This window comes from Rhipicephalus microplus, chromosome 5 (assembly GCF_043290135.1).
Source record: "Rhipicephalus microplus isolate Deutch F79 chromosome 5, USDA_Rmic, whole genome shotgun sequence".
Taxonomy (NCBI): domain Eukaryota; kingdom Metazoa; phylum Arthropoda; class Arachnida; order Ixodida; family Ixodidae; genus Rhipicephalus; species Rhipicephalus microplus.
Window position 1 is genome coordinate 187,706,198 of NC_134704.1, and position 19,456 is coordinate 187,725,653.

At 49.5% G+C, this 19,456-nt stretch overlaps 1 protein-coding gene across 1 annotated transcript in view; it reads left to right on the forward strand.

Annotated features, from left to right (window-relative positions):
- Positions 1 to 19,456, forward strand: part of LOC119174058 (putative acyl-CoA synthetase YngI) — a 584,783-nt gene that overhangs the window by 507,335 nt on the left and 57,992 nt on the right. Inside the window, exon 15 of the mRNA XM_037424838.2 lies at positions 17,467 to 17,609. Coding sequence (XP_037280735.2) covers positions 17,467 to 17,609 — 143 coding nt within the window. The remainder of the gene's footprint in view (positions 1 to 17,466; positions 17,610 to 19,456) is intronic.

Sequence of the window (19,456 nt, forward strand, 5' to 3'; positions counted from 1 at the left end):
GCACTCGCGTACAGACGCCCCATATCTCGTCGCCTGTTGCTGGCCAGATCAGGCGTACCTATCACGAGGAAACGCCGTCTATGCCACCGCCAAATCGCCTAGCTTCATCTTCTCGTAGGTCACCGTCTCCACGACGTCGTTCCCCGTCCCCCATGCGGCCAAGTTCAGCTGCTCACGAGCGGGAAAACTAGTCGTCGCAGTCCCCGAGGCAAGGAATGCGATGCTATCGCATTGTGAAAGCCCTCAGAGCCGCCCATCTAATGTCATTGACGTGCTTGTGGACGGTGTTCACGCATCTGCTCTTATTGACACAGGAGCTGCAGTATCTGTTATGGACGGAAAATTTTGCCGCTTGCTTCGTAAAGTGACGACGCCAATTTCTGGATTGTTCCTTCATACCGCCGGTTTGCATCGTATCCATCCTACAGCAGGGTGCACAGCTTGCGTTGTCGTTCAGAACGTTCTGTATGTCGCCCAATTCATCATCATTCCCGCATGCTCTCATGACGTCATCCTGGGGTGGGATTTTCTCTCCCGCAACGACGCCGTCATCCATTGTGCCGCCGCCGAAATTGAACTCTCCCCCTTCTCGCATTTGAAGCCGGAAGACAGTTCTTCGAAAGTGAGCCAGATTCTCGTGAAAGACGATACCATAGTGCCTCCAAGCTCCACGATGGGTGTATCTGTCTACTGCGCTGGACTCTCCGACACAATTGCACTCGTTTCGCCATCCGACCGTGCTTGCCGAAGGCAAGGGTTGCTAGTACCTTTCGCGACCGTGCAAATCACCCAGGGCAACGCCTCTATTTTCGTGACCAACCCATCCCCGTACACTGTTACCTTGGTTCGAGGGGAATGTCTCGGCAGAGTGGAACCAGTGGATAACACACAAGTCCTGGACGTACCTGATGACTCGCGTTGTCCCAATTTGCGTACCATCAGTGCTGTTTCCACTTCTGATTCATCATCTCCTGATGTATTTGGCCCTTACATTGATGACAGCCTCACGTCGGTACAGCGTTCCCAGCTTCTGAACCTGTTGCGAGAATATCGTTCTTTTTTCGATGTCGGGCGAAGTTCTCTCGGTCGTGCGTCCGCTGTTACGCATCGTATCGACACTGGTGCCCATCCACCATTACGGCAACGTCCCTACCGTGTGTCGCCTGCTGAACGTCGGGAAATTAACGAGCAGGTTGATGATATGCTCAGACGCGACGTTATTCGGCCCTCGGACAGTCCATGGGCGTCTCCTGTTGTTCTTGTTGCAAAGAAAGATGGTTCTGCGCGGTTCTGTGTGGACTACAGACGGCTCAATAAGATCACTCGCTAGGATGTTTACCCACTGCCGCGCATCGATGACGCAATTGACAGCCATCACGGAGCCGAATTTTTTTCTTCTCTCGATCTGCGCTCGGGGTACTGGCAAGTACCCATGGCTGATGACGCTCGACCGAAGACTGCGTTCATCACACCCGACGGCTTGTACGAATTCAACGTCATGCCGTTTGGTCTATGTAATGCACTTGCGACCTTTGAGCGCATGATGGACACCGTTCTGCGCAACTTGAAATGGCACACGTGCTTGTGTTACCTCGATGACGTTGTTGTGTTCGCTCCAGATTTCCCTACGCACCTCCAACGTCTGAAAGAAGTTTTTGCACGTGTCAGCAATGCCGGCTTGCAACTAAATCTGAAGAAGTGCCGCTTTGCAGCACGGCCACTCACCATCCTTGGGTACGTCGTGTCCAAGGATGGCATTCTTCCTGACCCAGCCAAGCTTCGGGCCGTGGCCGAATTCCCCAAACCTGCGTCCGTCAAAGAACTGCATAGTTTCGTGGGCTTGTGCTCATACTTCCGACGCTTCATACGAAACTTTGCCACGATCATATCACCGCTGACGAAGCTCCTTGGAAGTAACGGGTCCCTCAATTCGTGGTCATCTGAGTGCGACGACGCGTTCGCGAAGCTCCGCCATGTGTTGACGTCTCCTCCCATTCTACGCCACTACGACCCTACGACCCTGACGGAGGTGCACACAGACGCCAGCGGTGTAGGCCTCGGCGCTGTCCTGGCGCAGCGCAAACCCGGATTCCCTGAATATGTCGTAGCATATGCAAGCCGTACGCTCACGAGAGCTGAGACAAACTACACCGTCACGGAGAAAGAGTGCCTGGCGATCGTCTGGGCTCTTACAAAGTTTTGACCGTATTTGTATGGTCGCCCATTCGATGTCGTCACCGACCATCATGCACTATGCTGGCTTTCATCATTGAAGGATCCCTCAGGCCATCTCGCCCGTTGGGCTCTTCGTTTACAAGACTACGACATCCGCGTGCTGTACTGCAATGGACGCCAGCATGCTGACGCCGACGCCCTCTCGCGCTCCCCTCTGCCTGAAGGTGATGTGCTCTGCTCAGTATCCTCGGCTGCTGTTTCTGCCATTGACGTTGACATAATCGCTACCGAACAGCGAAAGGAGAATTGGATCGGCCCGCTGATCGACTTGCTCTCTGATCCATCCGCAACGCCATCCATGCGTGCCTTGCGTCGTCGAGCTCGCCATTTCACCATCCGTGACGGCCTTCTACACCGACGCAACTACGACACCGATAGCCGGCAGTGGTTACTCGTGATACCCGCAGTCTGCGGTCAGAGATATGTGAATCCTTTAATTCTGATCCGCAATGCGCGCACTCTGGGTTATTCAAAACCTACCATTGCATTCGGCAACGCTACTTCTGGCGCGGGATGTACCGCTATGTGCAGCAGTTCATTCGCTCCTGCCTCGCTTGCCAATGCCGCAAACCGTCAGCACACACGTCGCCAGCCAGTCTGCAACCGTTACCTTGCCCTGAGCGTCCGTTTGGGCGCATAGGTATCGATTTGTATGGACCACTTCCTCTGACGTCGGCTGGAAACCGCTGGGCCATCGTCGCCATAGATCATTTAACGCGATACGCCGAAACCGCCACTATCCCTGCGGCTACTGCGCGTGATGTCGCATCCTTCCTACTGCATCGATTCATACTGCGCCACGGTCCACCTCAGGAGCTTCTCAGCGATCGAGGCCGTGTCTTCTTGTCAGAAGTCGTCGAAGCCATTCTCACAGAGTGCCATTCTGTCCACCGCAAAACTACTGCTTACCACACGCAGACGAATGGTCTCACCGAACGCTTTAACCGCACCCTCGGCCACATGCTTTCGATGTACGTCGCCGCCAACCACACGAATTGGGATACTATACTGCCCTTCGTCACATACGCCTACAACACCGCCCCTCAGAGCACAACCGGGTTTTCACCTTTCTTCTTGCTGTACGAAAGGCACCCCTCACACACTATCGACACAATACTCCCGTACACGCCGGATCCATCTGAATGTGCACCTATTTCTGAGACAGCCAGGCTTGCTGAAGAGTGTCGAGAGCTTTCCAAGACATTTACGACGCATGAGCAAAAGCGGCAGAAGAGTATTCGTGATGGCTCCGCCACTTCTGAGCCCACGTTCTTTCCTGGTTCTCTTGTATGGCTCTCAATCCCGACCTCTGTAGCTGGCCTTTCTTCCAAACTACTCCCGAAATACGAAGGCCCCTACCGTGTCATCGAGCGCACATCTCCGGTCAACTATCTGATCGAACCAATTGAACAAACTTCGGACATGCGCCGTCGCGGGCGCGACATAGACAACGTGGAGCGCCTAAAGGCTTACTATGACCCGCTCATAGTGACAAGCTGTTAGGTCGCCAGGCGGCTCCCTCTTCGACCCCGGGGTAATTGTAAAGAAGCTTCCGAACACTGAAATTGGTGGAACTCTCAGGTGCCTTCTAGTGGGTCTACCCAAAAGGGATGCCGCTCGCGCTGAGGGCCCGTGCTTGGCCGTTACTGTCGCCATTGTGCTTGCTCGCTGTGGGCCGGCTAATAAACGCCTTAACAATATATATATTGCCACTGCCACCACCGTTCGGGGATGGCGTCAAGGCCTCCTTGGCGGCTGCCGTACACGTTACCGGTATCATTTCACAAGGGACGCCATTCACGCGTCCTTGGCTATGGGTTCTGCCGTCAGCACAAGCCGACAAGTGAACCCTCTGCGGGAAGCCACCGGTACGTGTCTTCGTGGTTCGTCGGCAGTGCGGGTTTCTCAACCCACGAACGCCATTCACGCTTCTTTGGCGATGGAGTCAACAACCCGGCCGCTGCTTCAGCTGCCCATCGGACCATCAGTGGACGGTGTCCATGCCTCCTCTGTGGTACCAGGGCATCACTCAATGAACACTATGGTATGCTACCACTTCGCAGCCGTATTACGCATGGGCTCCTGTCCTTTGGGAATGCTGTTCAAGCTTCCCACGGCCTGCATTCCCTGTCCGGTACTCTTCTAACACATGAGCCACCAAGAAACGCTGTTCATGCTTCCTTGAACGTGCGTGTCACCACCGTGAGTAATACTAGAACCATGTACTTCACGGACGCGAACCAAAGCGGTTCAGAAGCCTCATGCGACAGTGCCGTGGAGCTGCGGCGTACCATCGCACTGCTCCACGCCGAGACTAACAAACTGACAGCGTTGATCGTCGAGCGAGCTTCTACAATGTTGCCAGCTTTCTGTGACATTAACGCAGTGTTGAATGTAGCTGCCTCATACGACCTTGAGGCAAGCACACCGGAGCAACGCAGGGAGCTTCGGTCTTCTCTGATCGAGCTCTCACACCAGATCGCCTGCTTCGCATCGGTGATCTCTGCGTTGCCACCTGCCACCTCAAAATCACCAGCCGGCTGCGAACTACAGGAATTTCACGGGGTCCGGAACGACGCCGACAGCTGGGTGACAACCGTCAACGAAATAGCAATGCGCGAGGCCTGGACGGAATTTCAGAAATGGACCGTGGCTGTAGACCATCTTCAGGAAGATGCAGCGGCGTGGCACCAGTATGAAGGCTTCAAGCAGCAGTACTGGGTGGAGTGGAGCTCTAAGCTCATAGCTGTCTTCGGACGGACACTCACCGATCTGCCTTCCACCAGCCAATACAACCTGACCGGTACCAAGGATGGAGTTCAAGAAATGTTCCATCTCGAGGCTCCAGCTGAGCACTCCAGTTCTCTACATGAGCTTCCATACTCATCGGTGGTACTGAACCCAAATTCGTGTCAGCCATCGGCCATCCCGTCCTTTTTCGTGGGGAGAGATACAGAGGGGCACAGGGTAGCTGGACCCTCTAGACCCTCTTTAACATGAAGAGACAGAGATGGCGGTGCAGAGGCTCTTGCGTCAAATCACGATGCCCGGGCATCGCAGCCTGTCCAGAACGCCGACGGCAATGAAGACCAGTGCCCCAAACTTTGCCAATGGAATTGCCTGCTAAGCGTGCTGCGAGCGCCACGAGATAGCCATGGTCACCGACCACAGTGTTCGAGAGCCCCGCAAGGCGAGTCATCGCGTCCATGAGAGGGACCCCACAGACGCAGCCAATAGGATGACAGCTTCACAGAATGTCCTGCCACAGATTGCAAGACCAGCCGTGAAATATGTATTCTGCCACACATCACAGAAGTTGCGTACCCACTCTCGACACGAGTCAAGGCACCTAGCTCGTCTTCTGGGATACGCTTTCGGCAACCCTCGTCCGGCATTTTACGTCAGCCGCTCATTTTGCTACCCGTCCGAAGCGCGCTGTCAGGTGCATGTTTGGCTGCTTTCCGCAGAGAGCCTCTGCATGGTCGAGACCGACCAAAACGATGCAGCAAGTCTCAACCTCCCGATAGACTTGTGGCAGACTCCGGCACCCAGTTCCAGCGTGGCCGAGGCCGACCTCCGAGATGCAGCCAGTATCGACCACCACATCTACGTCTGGCAGATACCCGGACCAAATCGCAGCATGGCTGAGAGCGTCGGCTGCAACAGGACAGCCAGTGCCAGCCGCCTGAGTCCGCGGCACTTTTTCAAGAGACATCGTGGTGTGCAAAAGAGCGACCAGCTCGAGGCAGCCAGTGCCTTCCACCAGAGACGCTTCCCCTGGACCGTCGCTCGCGGAAGTTGCAATGTGGTCTGGGCAAACCACCACGATGCAGCCAAGCCCGCCCACCCAAAACTTTGCCACCAGCTCCGCCCGCGCGCAGTCATGGCTGAGTGTCATGACCAAGAAATGCGCTGGCGCTTCGGCGCGCGGGTAGCTAGAGCAAAGAAGAGCGAAGTCAGAATAAGAACAGCTGCCCAGGATCGGGTGTTGTCTCATGTTCTCGGTCTCGCTCATCACAATATATATATATATATATATATATATATATAATATATATATATATTGCAATCTGTGTGACTGGCGCTGCTCGCCAAACCGGCTGTAAATACATCGATGACTATCCCTCCGAGTCGGTCTCCTTCTCGTAACCAGTTCCACCTAATAGTGGAGTTGTGCGATCTCCATCCTCGCCACGGAACACCGAAGTGGATGCTCCCTCGCGGCTTACAAGATGACCAGTCAAGACTCGGCTACATCCTCTCCGGTCGCCCGCCCTTCTGCCCAGCCCGTGGACCCAGCGCCCGCAACAACTTCGTGACGCTTCCCGCGATCGAGGACCCCGGCGTGTGCTTGGGTAGCGAGGGTTCCGACGTCGACCAGTGTCTACGCCTGTACGAACGCGTGTGCGCCACTTACAGGTGGGATCCCACTCTTATGCTCGCAAACGTCATCTTTTATCTCGACGGAACCTCTTGTGTTTGGTTTGACAACCACGAGCATGGCATAACAAGCTGGGACAGCTTCAAGGAAAGGATTTGTGAGCTTTTTGGCAACATCTCTGGTCGTCGTGAAGCAGCGAAAAATAAGTTGTCTGTTCGCGGACAATCTTCCACGGAGCCCTACATCAGTTACATTCAGGCTGTCCTCTCACTATGCCGCCAAGCTGACAGAAACATGTCCGAACCTGAAAAAGTTGCGCTTATTCTTTGCGCATATTCGAAGACACGTCTTCGTGTCTCGACACATATCAGCCACCAGACAGCTGTGACAACTTCACGCGAATCGTCAGGCGGGAACTTGAAGCGGCTGCTTCAGCTAAGGTGGGAACAACGTCCCCTGAGCCCTCTCCTCCAACTACGTTGTCTCTCATTCAAGCAGTCGTCTGGCAGAAAATTTCCAGCGTGGGAATTCCCTCTATCTCACCGCCTCCCCGCACCGAAGACTAGCCCCAATACACGCCTGCAAGTTTCTTCCCAACCGGTTCTCCCTCAACGTTCCGTAATCCGTCCGCATGGCAAACACACGATGACAAGCCGATCTGCTTCTCGTGTCACAGAATCGGGCACATTTATAACATAACATACTGCAGACCAGAATTCGGTCCTTGCAGGAAGGGCACTCATAGGACACTAAAAAAATACAATACCAAACTATCAATACAGTTAGTACAAGATATGTGCAAATATTTACACTCAACTTAGTAGAGGCACTTAGACTGCATTCTAAAAAATTCAGTACTGTAGTTCCATCAGAAGTAAGTAAACTGAAGTAAAATATACAAAATGGAAACACAACACATAACGCGTGTATTACTCTAAAAATTGGTCATTCATTATATGCCTAGAATTTCACTCCAACATACAAAATCATACAAAATCAAAACGCAACATACAAAAAACATACGAAATCAAAACACAACATTTAACGCAGGCATTGTGGTAACTTACACGTCATTCTTTTCATGCCTAGAGTTCCACTCGGACACTGTCATGCGACAAAATGAGTGTTTGTAAATATCTGTCCTAGCGAAATGAGGGGTCAAAGCATGTGTGTGATCGTGACGTGTACGCCTTGTGGACAGAGGTGTTACATATAATGCGGGGTCGATGGATAATTCACGTTTAATGAGTGATTGTAGGAAATTGAGGTGGAGAATCTGCCTACGCGTTTTGAGGAGGGGGATGTCATTTTCTGTCATCAGCTGTGTAGGGGAATCGGTGTGCTTGAACTTGGTGGAAATGAAGCGAACAGCTTTTCTCTGGACTTTCTCTATTATTTTAATGTTGTGTTTAGTGTTGGGATCCCATGTAATGCAAGCATACTCTAACTTCAGTCTAATGAAAGTAATGTAACTCAGTAGTTTAATGTGGGTGGGTGATTTTTTAAGTTTGTGTTTCAGGAAACAAAGTTTCCGGAAAGTTGAAGAACATATGCTATTAATATTATGTAAATTCCACGAAAGGTTGTTTGAACATGTTACTCCCAGATATTTGAAGTTTTCAACTTCTTATAGCGGTGAGGCGGCCAGTGTGTAGGTGTATTTTAACGGGCTTTTTTTTCCTTGTGATACGAAGACAGAAAATTTTCTCTTTGTTTAAAGATATGCCTGATTTGTCACACCACGCCTGCATGTTATGCAAACTGATCTCGAGGTTGGTTTGGTTATGCACTGTAATTATTTCCTGATATAAAACGCAATCGTCTGCAAATAATCTGATTTGTGTGCCAGGTGTAACAACGTTGATAATATCATTTGTATAGACCAAAACAACAATGGCCCTAGGACGCTACCTTGGGGTACTCTGGATGTCACTGGAAGACAGCTCGAGTCGTAGCCCTCAATAGTGACAAACTGCACGCGATCCGAAAGATAAGCTGCTATCCAGAATACTATAATGCTAGGAAGATTGTAATCTCTGAGTTTTTGTATAAGTTTACAGTGAACTACTCGATCGAACGCCTTGATAAAGTCTATAAAAAGAGCGTCGATTTGGCCATTATTAATCAATGTTCTTGCAAAATTATGAGTTACAGTTAACAGTTGTGTCGTAGTGGAGTAGCCTTTCTTAAAGCCATGCTGGCAGTTCGTTAACACTAAATTTCTCTCTAAAAATTTGGTCATCTGGTTGGCGATGATATGCTCGATTAGTTTACAGCAGGATGAAGTTAAAGATATGGGTCGATAATTTTCTACAGATAAACGATTGCCCTTTTTAAAAATTGGCACTACCCGAGCTGTCCTCCAGTTTTTGCGTACCTGAGTAGACATCAAAAAAACTCTGAACAGTATAAAAAGAAATCTACCGATACATTCCGCCTAGCGCCTAAAAAAGAGATTTGGGATACCATCTGGGGCACATGATTTTGTTGTCCACAGGTTTAAAAGCATTGACACAATACCATTGTACGAAATAAAGTCCACCTGGTACGGCTCAAACACAGTAGAATGAAACACGTTACCTAAACCTGTCTGGGAATAAACACTGTGGAAGTAAGTGTTAAAATGTTCGGTGACATTTCTTCCCACTGCACAAGTCTCTGGGGTCCTCATGCACAACCGTTCTCTCTTCCCTTCTAAGCACGTCTTGCCTAACGCCATGAGACCAGCCGCGACCATTTTGCCCAGGAACCTGCTTATGAACACCGCTACTCCCGCTCTCCATCCCCCCAACGTCACCAGTCTCGTTCCCCACAGCCACGCCGACCATCTTCCCCTGTTTTCCCACGAGGTTTCCCGACGGAAAACAAAGTGTTGCAGCCCTCAGAGGTGGCGCGGCATCGCTCGGACTGAAAGAAAATCCTCTTTTGGCGATACCGACAAAATGGTACCTTATAGACGTACAAGTAGATGACGTACATGTCACTGCTCTTGTCGAAACCGGCGCTCAACTTTCCGTGATAAGGTGTGATTTTCGCCGCAAGCTCAAGAAGGTTCTCACACCTGTGACCACTCAGTTCGTCCGTGTAGCGGATGGTGGAATACCATCTATCGTTGGAATGTGCTCCGCTCGTGTGAGCATTGCAGATCAACACACAGTTGTTCTCCACACCATCCTTGATAAATGACTCCACGACGTAATCTTAGCCCTCGACTTCCTGTCCGCGCATTCTGCCCTCATAGACAGTTCGATCAGTACACTCCGTCTACAGTTGCCCTCAACAGAACCTTTTGCACAACAGCCGAGTCGCCTCTGCACAATGGGACACACGCGTTTCCCTCCACAGACACTGACCTATATAGAGCTCGTCTCATTACCACCAGTTCCCGATGGTGACTATGTTCTGACCCCCATCACCGATGTCCTCATAAACCATGACACTACATTACCGCACATCATACTGTCCGTCGCAGGAATTTCTACGTGCCTCCCAATTGTCAATTTTAGCTTAACACCTCAAGTTCTGCCACAATGGGTCTCTTCGGCGTTGCTCTGCACCTTAGAAGACAATGCGATAGATGTTTTCGCGATGGCCGCTCCTTCTGACCCTCACGCGCAACATCAATTTACCACTTGCTCCGTCAGCGCTATTACGTCGATGATCGCTTCCAACTTAACACCGCAGCAGACTGATGAGCTTCACCAGGTTCTGCTGTCCTACATCGACGTTTTTGATCTCAGTGGCCGTCCGTTGGGGAAAGATACCAGTATGAGCCAACGCATTAACACTGGTAATGAGCATCCTATTAATGAGCCGTCCATATCAAGTGTCGGCGGCCGAGCGTCACATTACCCAAAGTAGTGTCGACAAAATTCTCGCCAAGGACATCATTGAGCCACCCTGCAGTCCTTGGGCTTATCCTGTAGTGCTAGTCCGCAAGAAAGACGTTGCATGGCGTTTATGCGTTGATTATCGACACCTCAACAAATTTACCAAAAAAAGACGTCTACCTTCTGCCACGAATAGATGATGCGCTTCGTTGACTTTATGAGTCCCACTATTTTTCTTCCATGGACCTTCGTTCTGGCTACTGGCAGAAAGAGGTAGAAGAATTGGACCGTGAAAAGACGGCATTCATAACCACCGAAGGGCTATATCAGTTCAAGGTCATGCCCTGCAGCCTTTGTAACGCTCCAGCCACTTTCGAACGAATGATGGACTCCCTGCTCAGAGGATTCAAATGGTCCACCTGTTTGTGCTATTTGAACGACGTCATCGTCTTTTCACTTACATTTGAAACTCATATAGAGCGCTTCTCAGCCATCCTGGCAATTTTTCGTCGCGGTGGCCTGCACCCTCAACTCGTCCAAATGTCACTTTGGACGCCATCAAATCACAGTGCTTGGCCATTTAGTAGACGCCAACAGTGTACAACCAGACCCGGTAAAAAGTCAGTGCCGTCAAAAACTTTCCTGTACCATGATCTGCGAAGGATGCACGCTGCTTTATCGAACTATGCTCCTACTTCCGACGCTTCGTGAAAAGTTTTGCGCACATAGCGAGGCCGCTTACGCAGCTCCTCAAGAAAGAATTCCCGTTTTCATGGGGATCTGAACAGGCTTCTGCGTTCTCGACTCTCGTGGCTTTTCTCACTACTCCTCTGATTATGGCACACTTCAACCCTGCTACCTTTACGGAAATACGTACAGATGCAAGTGGACATGGCGTTCGTGCAGTGCTGACTCAGAAACAACATGGCCATGGTTGCGTTATTGCATACGCCAGCCGTCTCCTATCCGTCCCTGAACGTAACTATTCGATCACAGAGCGTGAGTGCTTGGCTCTTTTATAGGCGGTGGTGAAATTTTGATCTTATCTATACGGACACCCATTTTCGGTAGTTACCGACCACCACGCACTCTGCTGGCTTAACTTTCTGAAAGATCCATCAGGCCGTCTTGGTCACTGGGCTTTGCGCCTGCAAGAGTTTTCCTATTCGGTGGTCTACAAATCTGGCCACCTACACTCTAATGCCGATTGCTTCTCCCGGTACCCTGTCGACGATCCTGAGGACGCTGACGAGCCCACGGAGAACTCTATCTTGTCAGTGTCCGACTTCCTTAATATTGGGGAAGAACAGAAGCGTGATCCGGTGCTGCTTGTTGTGCCTAAGCATTTGTGCCTACGATTGTTGTGCCTAAGCATTTGCACCGCTGTGTTCTCACCGAACTTCACGACGCTCCCGCGGCTGGACGCCTTGGAATATCCCGCACGTACGAGAGCGTCCAGCGTCGTTTCTTCTGGCCAGGCCTTGCTTGCTCGGTACGCCGATTCGTTGCCACGTGTGACCTATGCCAACGTCGTAAAACACCGTGGCTGCTAGCCGCTGGCCATCATCAACCAATTGACATACCCACGGAACCATTTTACCGTGTTGGGTTAGACCTGCTTCGTCCTTTTCCCACATCAAGATTGGGAAACAAATTGAAAGCCGTTATTACGGACAACGCTACACGCTATGCTATTACGCGAGCTCTACCAACCAGCCGTGCAACCGATGTCGCTAACTTCTTGTTACGGGACGTTATATTGATTCACGGTGCTCCGAGACAGCTTCCCACAGACCGTGGCCATACATTTTTGTCTCAAGTCATCACCGACATTTTGCGTTCTTGTTCCACGCAACACACACTGACAGCCGCTTACCAGCCTCATACAAACGGCCTCACGGAACCGCACTTTAACAAATATGCTCGCTATGCACATGTCACCCGACCACCGAGACTAGGACCTTGCCTTACCCTACGCAACTTTCGCGTATAATTCATCCCGTCACGACACAGCGGGTTTTCGCCGTTCTACTTATTGTACGGAAGAGAGCCGACTTTACCACTGGACACAGTCATCTCAGCTCACACCTCGTCCACCAGTGAGTATGCCCGCGACGCGATTGCGCGAGCTGATCATGCCCGTCAGCTCGCTCGCGCTCAGCTGATGGCGTCACAAGCCAACCAATGCCGTCGGTACGATGCGGAACAACGGACGTACATTTCGCTCCCAGTACCCTCGTTTGACTCTGGTCTCCTCATCGTCAGCTGGGCCTATCAGAAAAACTTCTGTCTCATTACACGGGACCCTACCGTATATTGCGTCAAGTAACACCTGTCACCTACGAGATCAGTACCATCTATTCATCATCATCTACTATGCGGTCCAGTGATATTATAGACGTCTCGCGGATCAAGTCCTACAAAGATGCGTGAGATAGCGACCATTAAAGCACCGGGACGGTGTCTCCGCCGCCGGGGATCAAGCTACGTGCCAGTGCATGGAGTTGAAGAAGACAAAGCAGATAGATTGGCGTGAGCTATTCTGTGTGGCTGGCACTGCTCGCCTAACAGCCTGTAAATACATCGGTGACAAACCCTCTGTGTCAGTCTCCTTCTCGAGATTAAGATCTGGCAGTGCAACTGTAACTCACTTCAGAAACGCAACGCAGCACTAACGCAACTATTGCTAGCCTGTAAAAAAAAGCCGCATATAATATTGCTACAGGGATGTGGACAAAGCAAAACTGCTCAAAGCATTGGCATACAGGGGTACAGGGTAGCCAGGCCGACCCTGCACTCCGAGCAGAACCAGACGCGAGGAATGGCTACCTACATCCGGAAGGATATAATGTTCGCCAAAAAAGACGCCTCCGTATACGAAAAAGGCCTGGAAAAGGTCCTGGTGGAAATCTTACCACACAGGGCTGTTAAAAGAATCATCTTTGTGCTCAATGTTTACTGTCCTCCATCAGATAAGAAAAGAGATTTCAAAAGAGTGCTTACCTCGGCGGTAACAATAGCGGGTGACAATCCTCTCATAGTAGCGGGCGATTTTAACGCCAGGAGAACCGAATGGGGATACTCAAAAAGCGAAGGCAAGGCACCAAGTTAGCAGAAAGCGCGAATGCGCTGGACCTGCAGCTGATAAACAACCTTGCCCTCCCTTCAAGAAGAGGCAATTTGGTACAGCGGGACACAATGCCAGACTTAACCTTCACCAAGAACGTCAAAGCTACCTGGGATAACCTCGCCAAAGTCTAGGTAGCGACCACTGCATCCTGGAAATTACCGTTGATAACGAGGTGAAAGCACTAAGAAAATTCAAAATCACAGACTGGGACCAGGTCTGTAAAATACGGGAGCACAATGGCAATACAGAACTATCATATGAAGCCCTCTGAAATGAATTAAAAATGGCAGCGCATGAGGCCACCAAAGAAGTGGAGACTGATGAATTCATCCAGGTCATGGACTCTCACCTGGTCAGTTTACTGCAGAAAAAGCATGACCTAAAAGAAGCGTGGCGTAAAAACAAGCTCAACAGACACTTACGCACTAAAAACGCGGACCTTGGCCGCGAAATTGAATCTCACGTCAAAACGCTCTGCGCCCAGCAGTGAAACAACACATGCGACGAAGCGGATGTCAAAATGAGAAGAGAAAGCAAATGGGGGCTGCTCAAACACCTTATGGCGGACAGCGACAAACCCACCCGTGGCGGCACCCAGCTGCAAATTGAACGATTGGTGCACAAGCACGCCCAAGATAGTGGTGGATCCCAAGCTCTCCTCAAAACGCTAGGCCAAAAATATCTCCCACTGGAAAGCAAAGCAGCAGCCTGGGAAAACGAAAATCCCTCATATGGAGGTTGACCGCAAGAAAAGCTAAACGAACCATTCAGCGAAGCTGAAATACGGTATGCTCTACAGCCTCTCAATGGCAGATCGGCGCCAGGGCCAGATGGCATCGAGAATAAACTGCTACGGAATTTAGACGATAAAGCAAATGCTATCATTACTAAGAAGATAAATGAGACATGGGAAACGGGTACCGTGCCAGAAGAATGGCGTAGTGCCAAGGGTTCGCTCATCCAGAAACCTGAAAAACCGCTGAGCATCGATAAGTTAAGGCCCATATCGCGCTCGTCTTGCGTTGGAAAAGTAGCTGAGCATGCAATACTAAACCGTATCACGGACCACATTGAGAGCAATGGGCTCTTTCGACTCAACATTATTGGCTTCCACAGGGCACTATCCACACAGGACGCCATGTTGATGTTAAGAGAACACATATTTACGGGCTTCTCCACACGCCCCAAGCCATATTAACCCGAGACCTCACCAAAGCCTTTCACACCGTAAAACATGAATACATACTGGGCGAAATATCGCACATGAACCTAGGCGAGAAATTCTACAACTACATTAAAGGTTTTCTGGCGAACCGAACCGCCACGCATAGTAGAGCAATGCGTTGAAACCGAACGACTCGGAAATATCGACACCTCACAAGGGTCAGTGCTCTCGCCATTGATCTTTATTGTGGCGATGCACAGGTTGTCGGAGAAGCTCGCTCAAATCCCATCCGTGCACCATGCCTTAAACGTGGATGATATTACCATATGGGTCCCATGTGGCCACTCATATGGCGCCTTGGAAGGAATCCTTCAACAAGCACTGACTACAACTGAAGAATTTCTTAAGCCAACTGGACTCGCATTCTTCCCCACTAAATCTACTCTAACGCTCTTTCACCCTCGACGAAATTCGGGCGAAAAGAAGCAGCAAGTATTGCTCAAAGCTGAGAACAGCTAAACGATACCGCAAGTATATACGGTCAAGGCACTAGGACTAACGTTAAGCGCCAAGAAGGGTCACGACAAGAAAGCACTCAAGCGCCTGGAAGAACAGCATGAGCGATTTTGCAAGAGGCATTGCTAGAATCGCCAACAAGAGAGCAGGCCTCCTAGAAGACAACATCATGAAGGCGTATCACGCCTTTCTCGTAAGTCACGTAGCATACGCGTTCCCGTTTCTGAAACTTACGAAGGCTGAAATCAAAAAGGTCCACTCCATGCTCCGCAAGGGACTCAAAACGGCACTCGGCTTGACCAATAGCACGAGCAACGAGAAACTTGAGCAAATTGGTCTGCACAACACAGCCGAAGAAATTTTTGAGGCTCAGAGAGTGGCACAGATCACACGCCTCTTGTTGACGCAGGCAGGCCATCTCACCCTACGAGACGCAGGCATTTGCCCAATTTTTCAACCAGAGAAAAGAACACAACTTGGTAATGACGTGAGGAAACACATTAGGATTGAGCCGATCCCCCGCAACGTCCACCCTACGTTCAAAATAGGGCGAAGGAAGGACAGAGCGAGGGCGCTCATAAACAAGGCAAAAAAAAAAAAACACAACAGGCACGTGCTATTCGTAGATGTCGCCCGCTTCTATGGCAGGGAGGCGTTTGCCATAGCGGTCGTTGATATAAACGGAAACCTCATAAACGCGGCAACAGTCCAAACAAGCCATGTCCACGAAGCAGAGGAAACGGCGATCGCGCTAGCCTTGCAAAGCTGCCAAGCCTACTCCACAAAATACACTGACTCTAAGTCGGTGGCACGAACATTCGCGGCTGGCCTAGTAGCAAGAAGTAGTGGAAAACTCATCGTTAACGCAATAAGAGTGTACGAGAGCAAAGAAACCCTTGTTAAAGAAGAGAAAGCTCAAATCTACGTATCCTGGCTCCCAGCCAACATGAAACAGTTACCGGGACTTGACCACTGCAATCCCAACGAAGAGGTCTACCGCCTGGCGCGTGAGCTCACACGCCGCGCCGCGGACAACGACCCCTCGATCAGTGAGCGGTACGAGAATCTCTGCAGCTAGGACAAAGCACTCACATACCACGAGGTCACTTCACATTACCGGGGCCAAAGACGTACCTTCCCCGCACCATACCCAAAACTTAACAGAGCACAAGCTCTAACTCTCAGAAGATTGCGAACACGTACGTACATAACACCAGCCACCTTACACAGAGTCGACGCCGACACACCACCCACATGCTCCCTTTGCAACCATGCCTATTGCAATTTCGAACACATGCTCTGGCTGTGCCTTACCCATAGCGCAGCACAGCTGAATACCCAAGAGGCGTGACAGGAAGCCCTCAAGAGCAATCAATACAATCTGCAACTACAGGCGGTCCAGAGGGCCCGGGACATCGCTACAAGCCTTCGGCTGCCAGCGCCATCCTGGGCGGAGCCTCCATGTTGAATTAAGGGTCGGAATGGCTCTTTCCTAGCCTCCTCAGATATGTTTAAATAAAGTCAATCTCTCTCTCTCTCTCGTAACAATATATATATATATATATATATATATATATATATATATATATATATATATATATATATATATATATATATATATATATATATATATATATATATATATATATATATATATATATATATGGTCATGAATAGAATGCGGACGAGAGTTTGAAATAATGTATGCGATTGTGACTTTTGTTACATAGATGAATATATACAAATACAGACAGCTTCCAGGTCGCATTTGATTGGTCTCGCGTGCCGTATCCATGCAAAATCATGAACTTCGTTGTATCATCCCGAGGCCATCGCCAATGTGTAACCTATTCGAAAAGACATTTCGAGGCGTTTAAGAGTAAGTCACTTCAAGAGTTTTGGCGATCCTTAATATAAATGTGGGTGGAAGTAGGTTTGATGTCCCATTAGGCAAGTGGTGTAGAGTTTGTAAGGGTGCGTGAGGTTGTCGGTGAAGTGTCTAATAAATTTGTGAAACAGTAAATTGACCTCGCCTAAGGCTGGTGTACTATCTCTGCATCAAATACATAATAATTGGGCCCACAAACGCTAATGTTTCTCTCGATTAGGCGTATCCTGGAGGGCATTTAAAAATCAACATACTTTGGGCAGGTAGCGTTCATATTTGTAAGTGTGCGATGATCTTAATAAGCTGCGTCGTGTACTACAGAGCACGAGTCGGTGGAAGAGGCTAGCGTGGTCGGTGTGCCCGACGAGAGGCTGGGCGAGGAACTGTGTGCCTGGGTGCGGCTGGCACCTGGAGCGCGGAACAAAATCACTGAGCAGCAGCTTCGTGAGCACTGTAAGCGCAAGGTGAGTACATAATTTTCACATTTGGCATTGTTGCAGAACTGACGTTCCGTACCATGAGCTGTGTGTTGTTCTCGTGTAGAAGTATGTATGATTCGTTCCAAAATCTATATTTTTCAGTGTACACGTCTGGTGGTGAACGTCGAGAGCATTGCTCTCACTGATGCCTTACTCACAGGTTTACATGACAATACCTCAAAACTCATCTGTCGTTAAAGTTAATCACATCCATACTTCTCGCCTAGTGTTGTTCCACTTGTTTCTTGTTGATTACTCAATTCTCTGCACAAGGCTGAGCTATCCCAGGCACAAAGTGATTTAGTAAGTACCAACAACCGCGTTGCATTTTACCATCGGTGTCTTAATAAGTCACCTATTATGATGCACTCAGATGAACTTAATCCCTAGCAGCAGCAGAAGCATCATCAATGTAAACAGCTGAGTGGGTTTGCGTGTTGCGCTACGCATAGTGGGTTAATTTGTAAAAGGAATAAACATGGCGTAGGGGTCACCTAACTATTATTACAAAATGCATTCAATGACTGTTTGAAACGGGCAATGTTACACAATGTCGTTCAATTGCTGACGACATGGTTTAGGCACCCTCTGAGAACCTAAGCAGAGCAGCAGTTTAAAAAGGTGATGCGCACGAGTCTTCAATAAGCTATCGTGATCTGCTCCTAAAGGCGAAGCTGAATCGTGCTCGAATTTTCGATAATAATTCCTGTGAGTGGCTGTCAATGCAAAATGAAATACTGAGTATCTATACATACATTTACGAGAACGAAAAGAGGGTCACTTATATATAGACACATACAGGGCGCTTCTGCGGTGAGCCTTTCGGGCTGCCAAATCACGGGCGATCGTGTGTAGCTATTAATGGCTGTGAGGCAATAGCGATAACGTCTGACTTGTGCAAAAAAGCCAATAGTGCCAATGTGGATATTTTGAAACCATTGCGATCACCGGGGGAGTGCCCTAAGGGGCCAAGTGACGTGAAGGGTAATTTTGGTGGGCTGACAAGTAATGCACGTGAATGCCAAGGAGCAGTAGTCCCGTTACGTTGACGACGAAACATAATGGTCACTCACTAGGCGTGGAGAAGTGCGGATGTCAGGATGACAGAGGTTGTGCAACTAGTAGTAAATGATCACTCGTAGCACAAAAAATGTGAGACACAGGACAAGGAATTTGACGAAGAGAAGTGCTTACTTTGAACAGGATTTATTTCGAAGAGCGTACACATATATACTCTCTAAATGCAAAACAAAACAAACGAAAAAGTCAATAAGCACAAGACTGTCATTCGCGAAAATCTTAATATCTCAGGAAGAGCAATTTTTTTCACAAAGCCCAAGAGTGGGAATGCTCACGCAGTTCAGCCATAATCTACAAATCGTCTCTACCTGAGTGCCTTTGTGGTTCATTTCTATTTTACAGAGAAACCTGTTATGAGAACGACACGGATCACGCGCAGCGTTGCAGTTGTCCGCCACCGTCCCCGCCCGTGTGTCCTAACCACTATCGCACACAATGACAAAAAAAGCTTCAATAGAAGTCACCAAGAACATGCGGTGACATAGTGAATTTTAAACCCGAGCCCAATGCGTGCCAACCCCGTATTCTACCACTCAGCTACACTGCTTCTCGGGAATCTTCCACAAACTTGCCTTAGGCAGGATTGATACCGGAAAAGGAAGAACGCTAACATGAGTAATAAAGCGTTGCAAAACAGGAGAGGAACAACGACGCGTCACACAATCTGAAATGCGTAGCGAGTAGGCCATCCAATCCTCCAAAACTTTACCAAATGTTTTTATTTATCACCCATTAAAAGGCCACTCACCAGG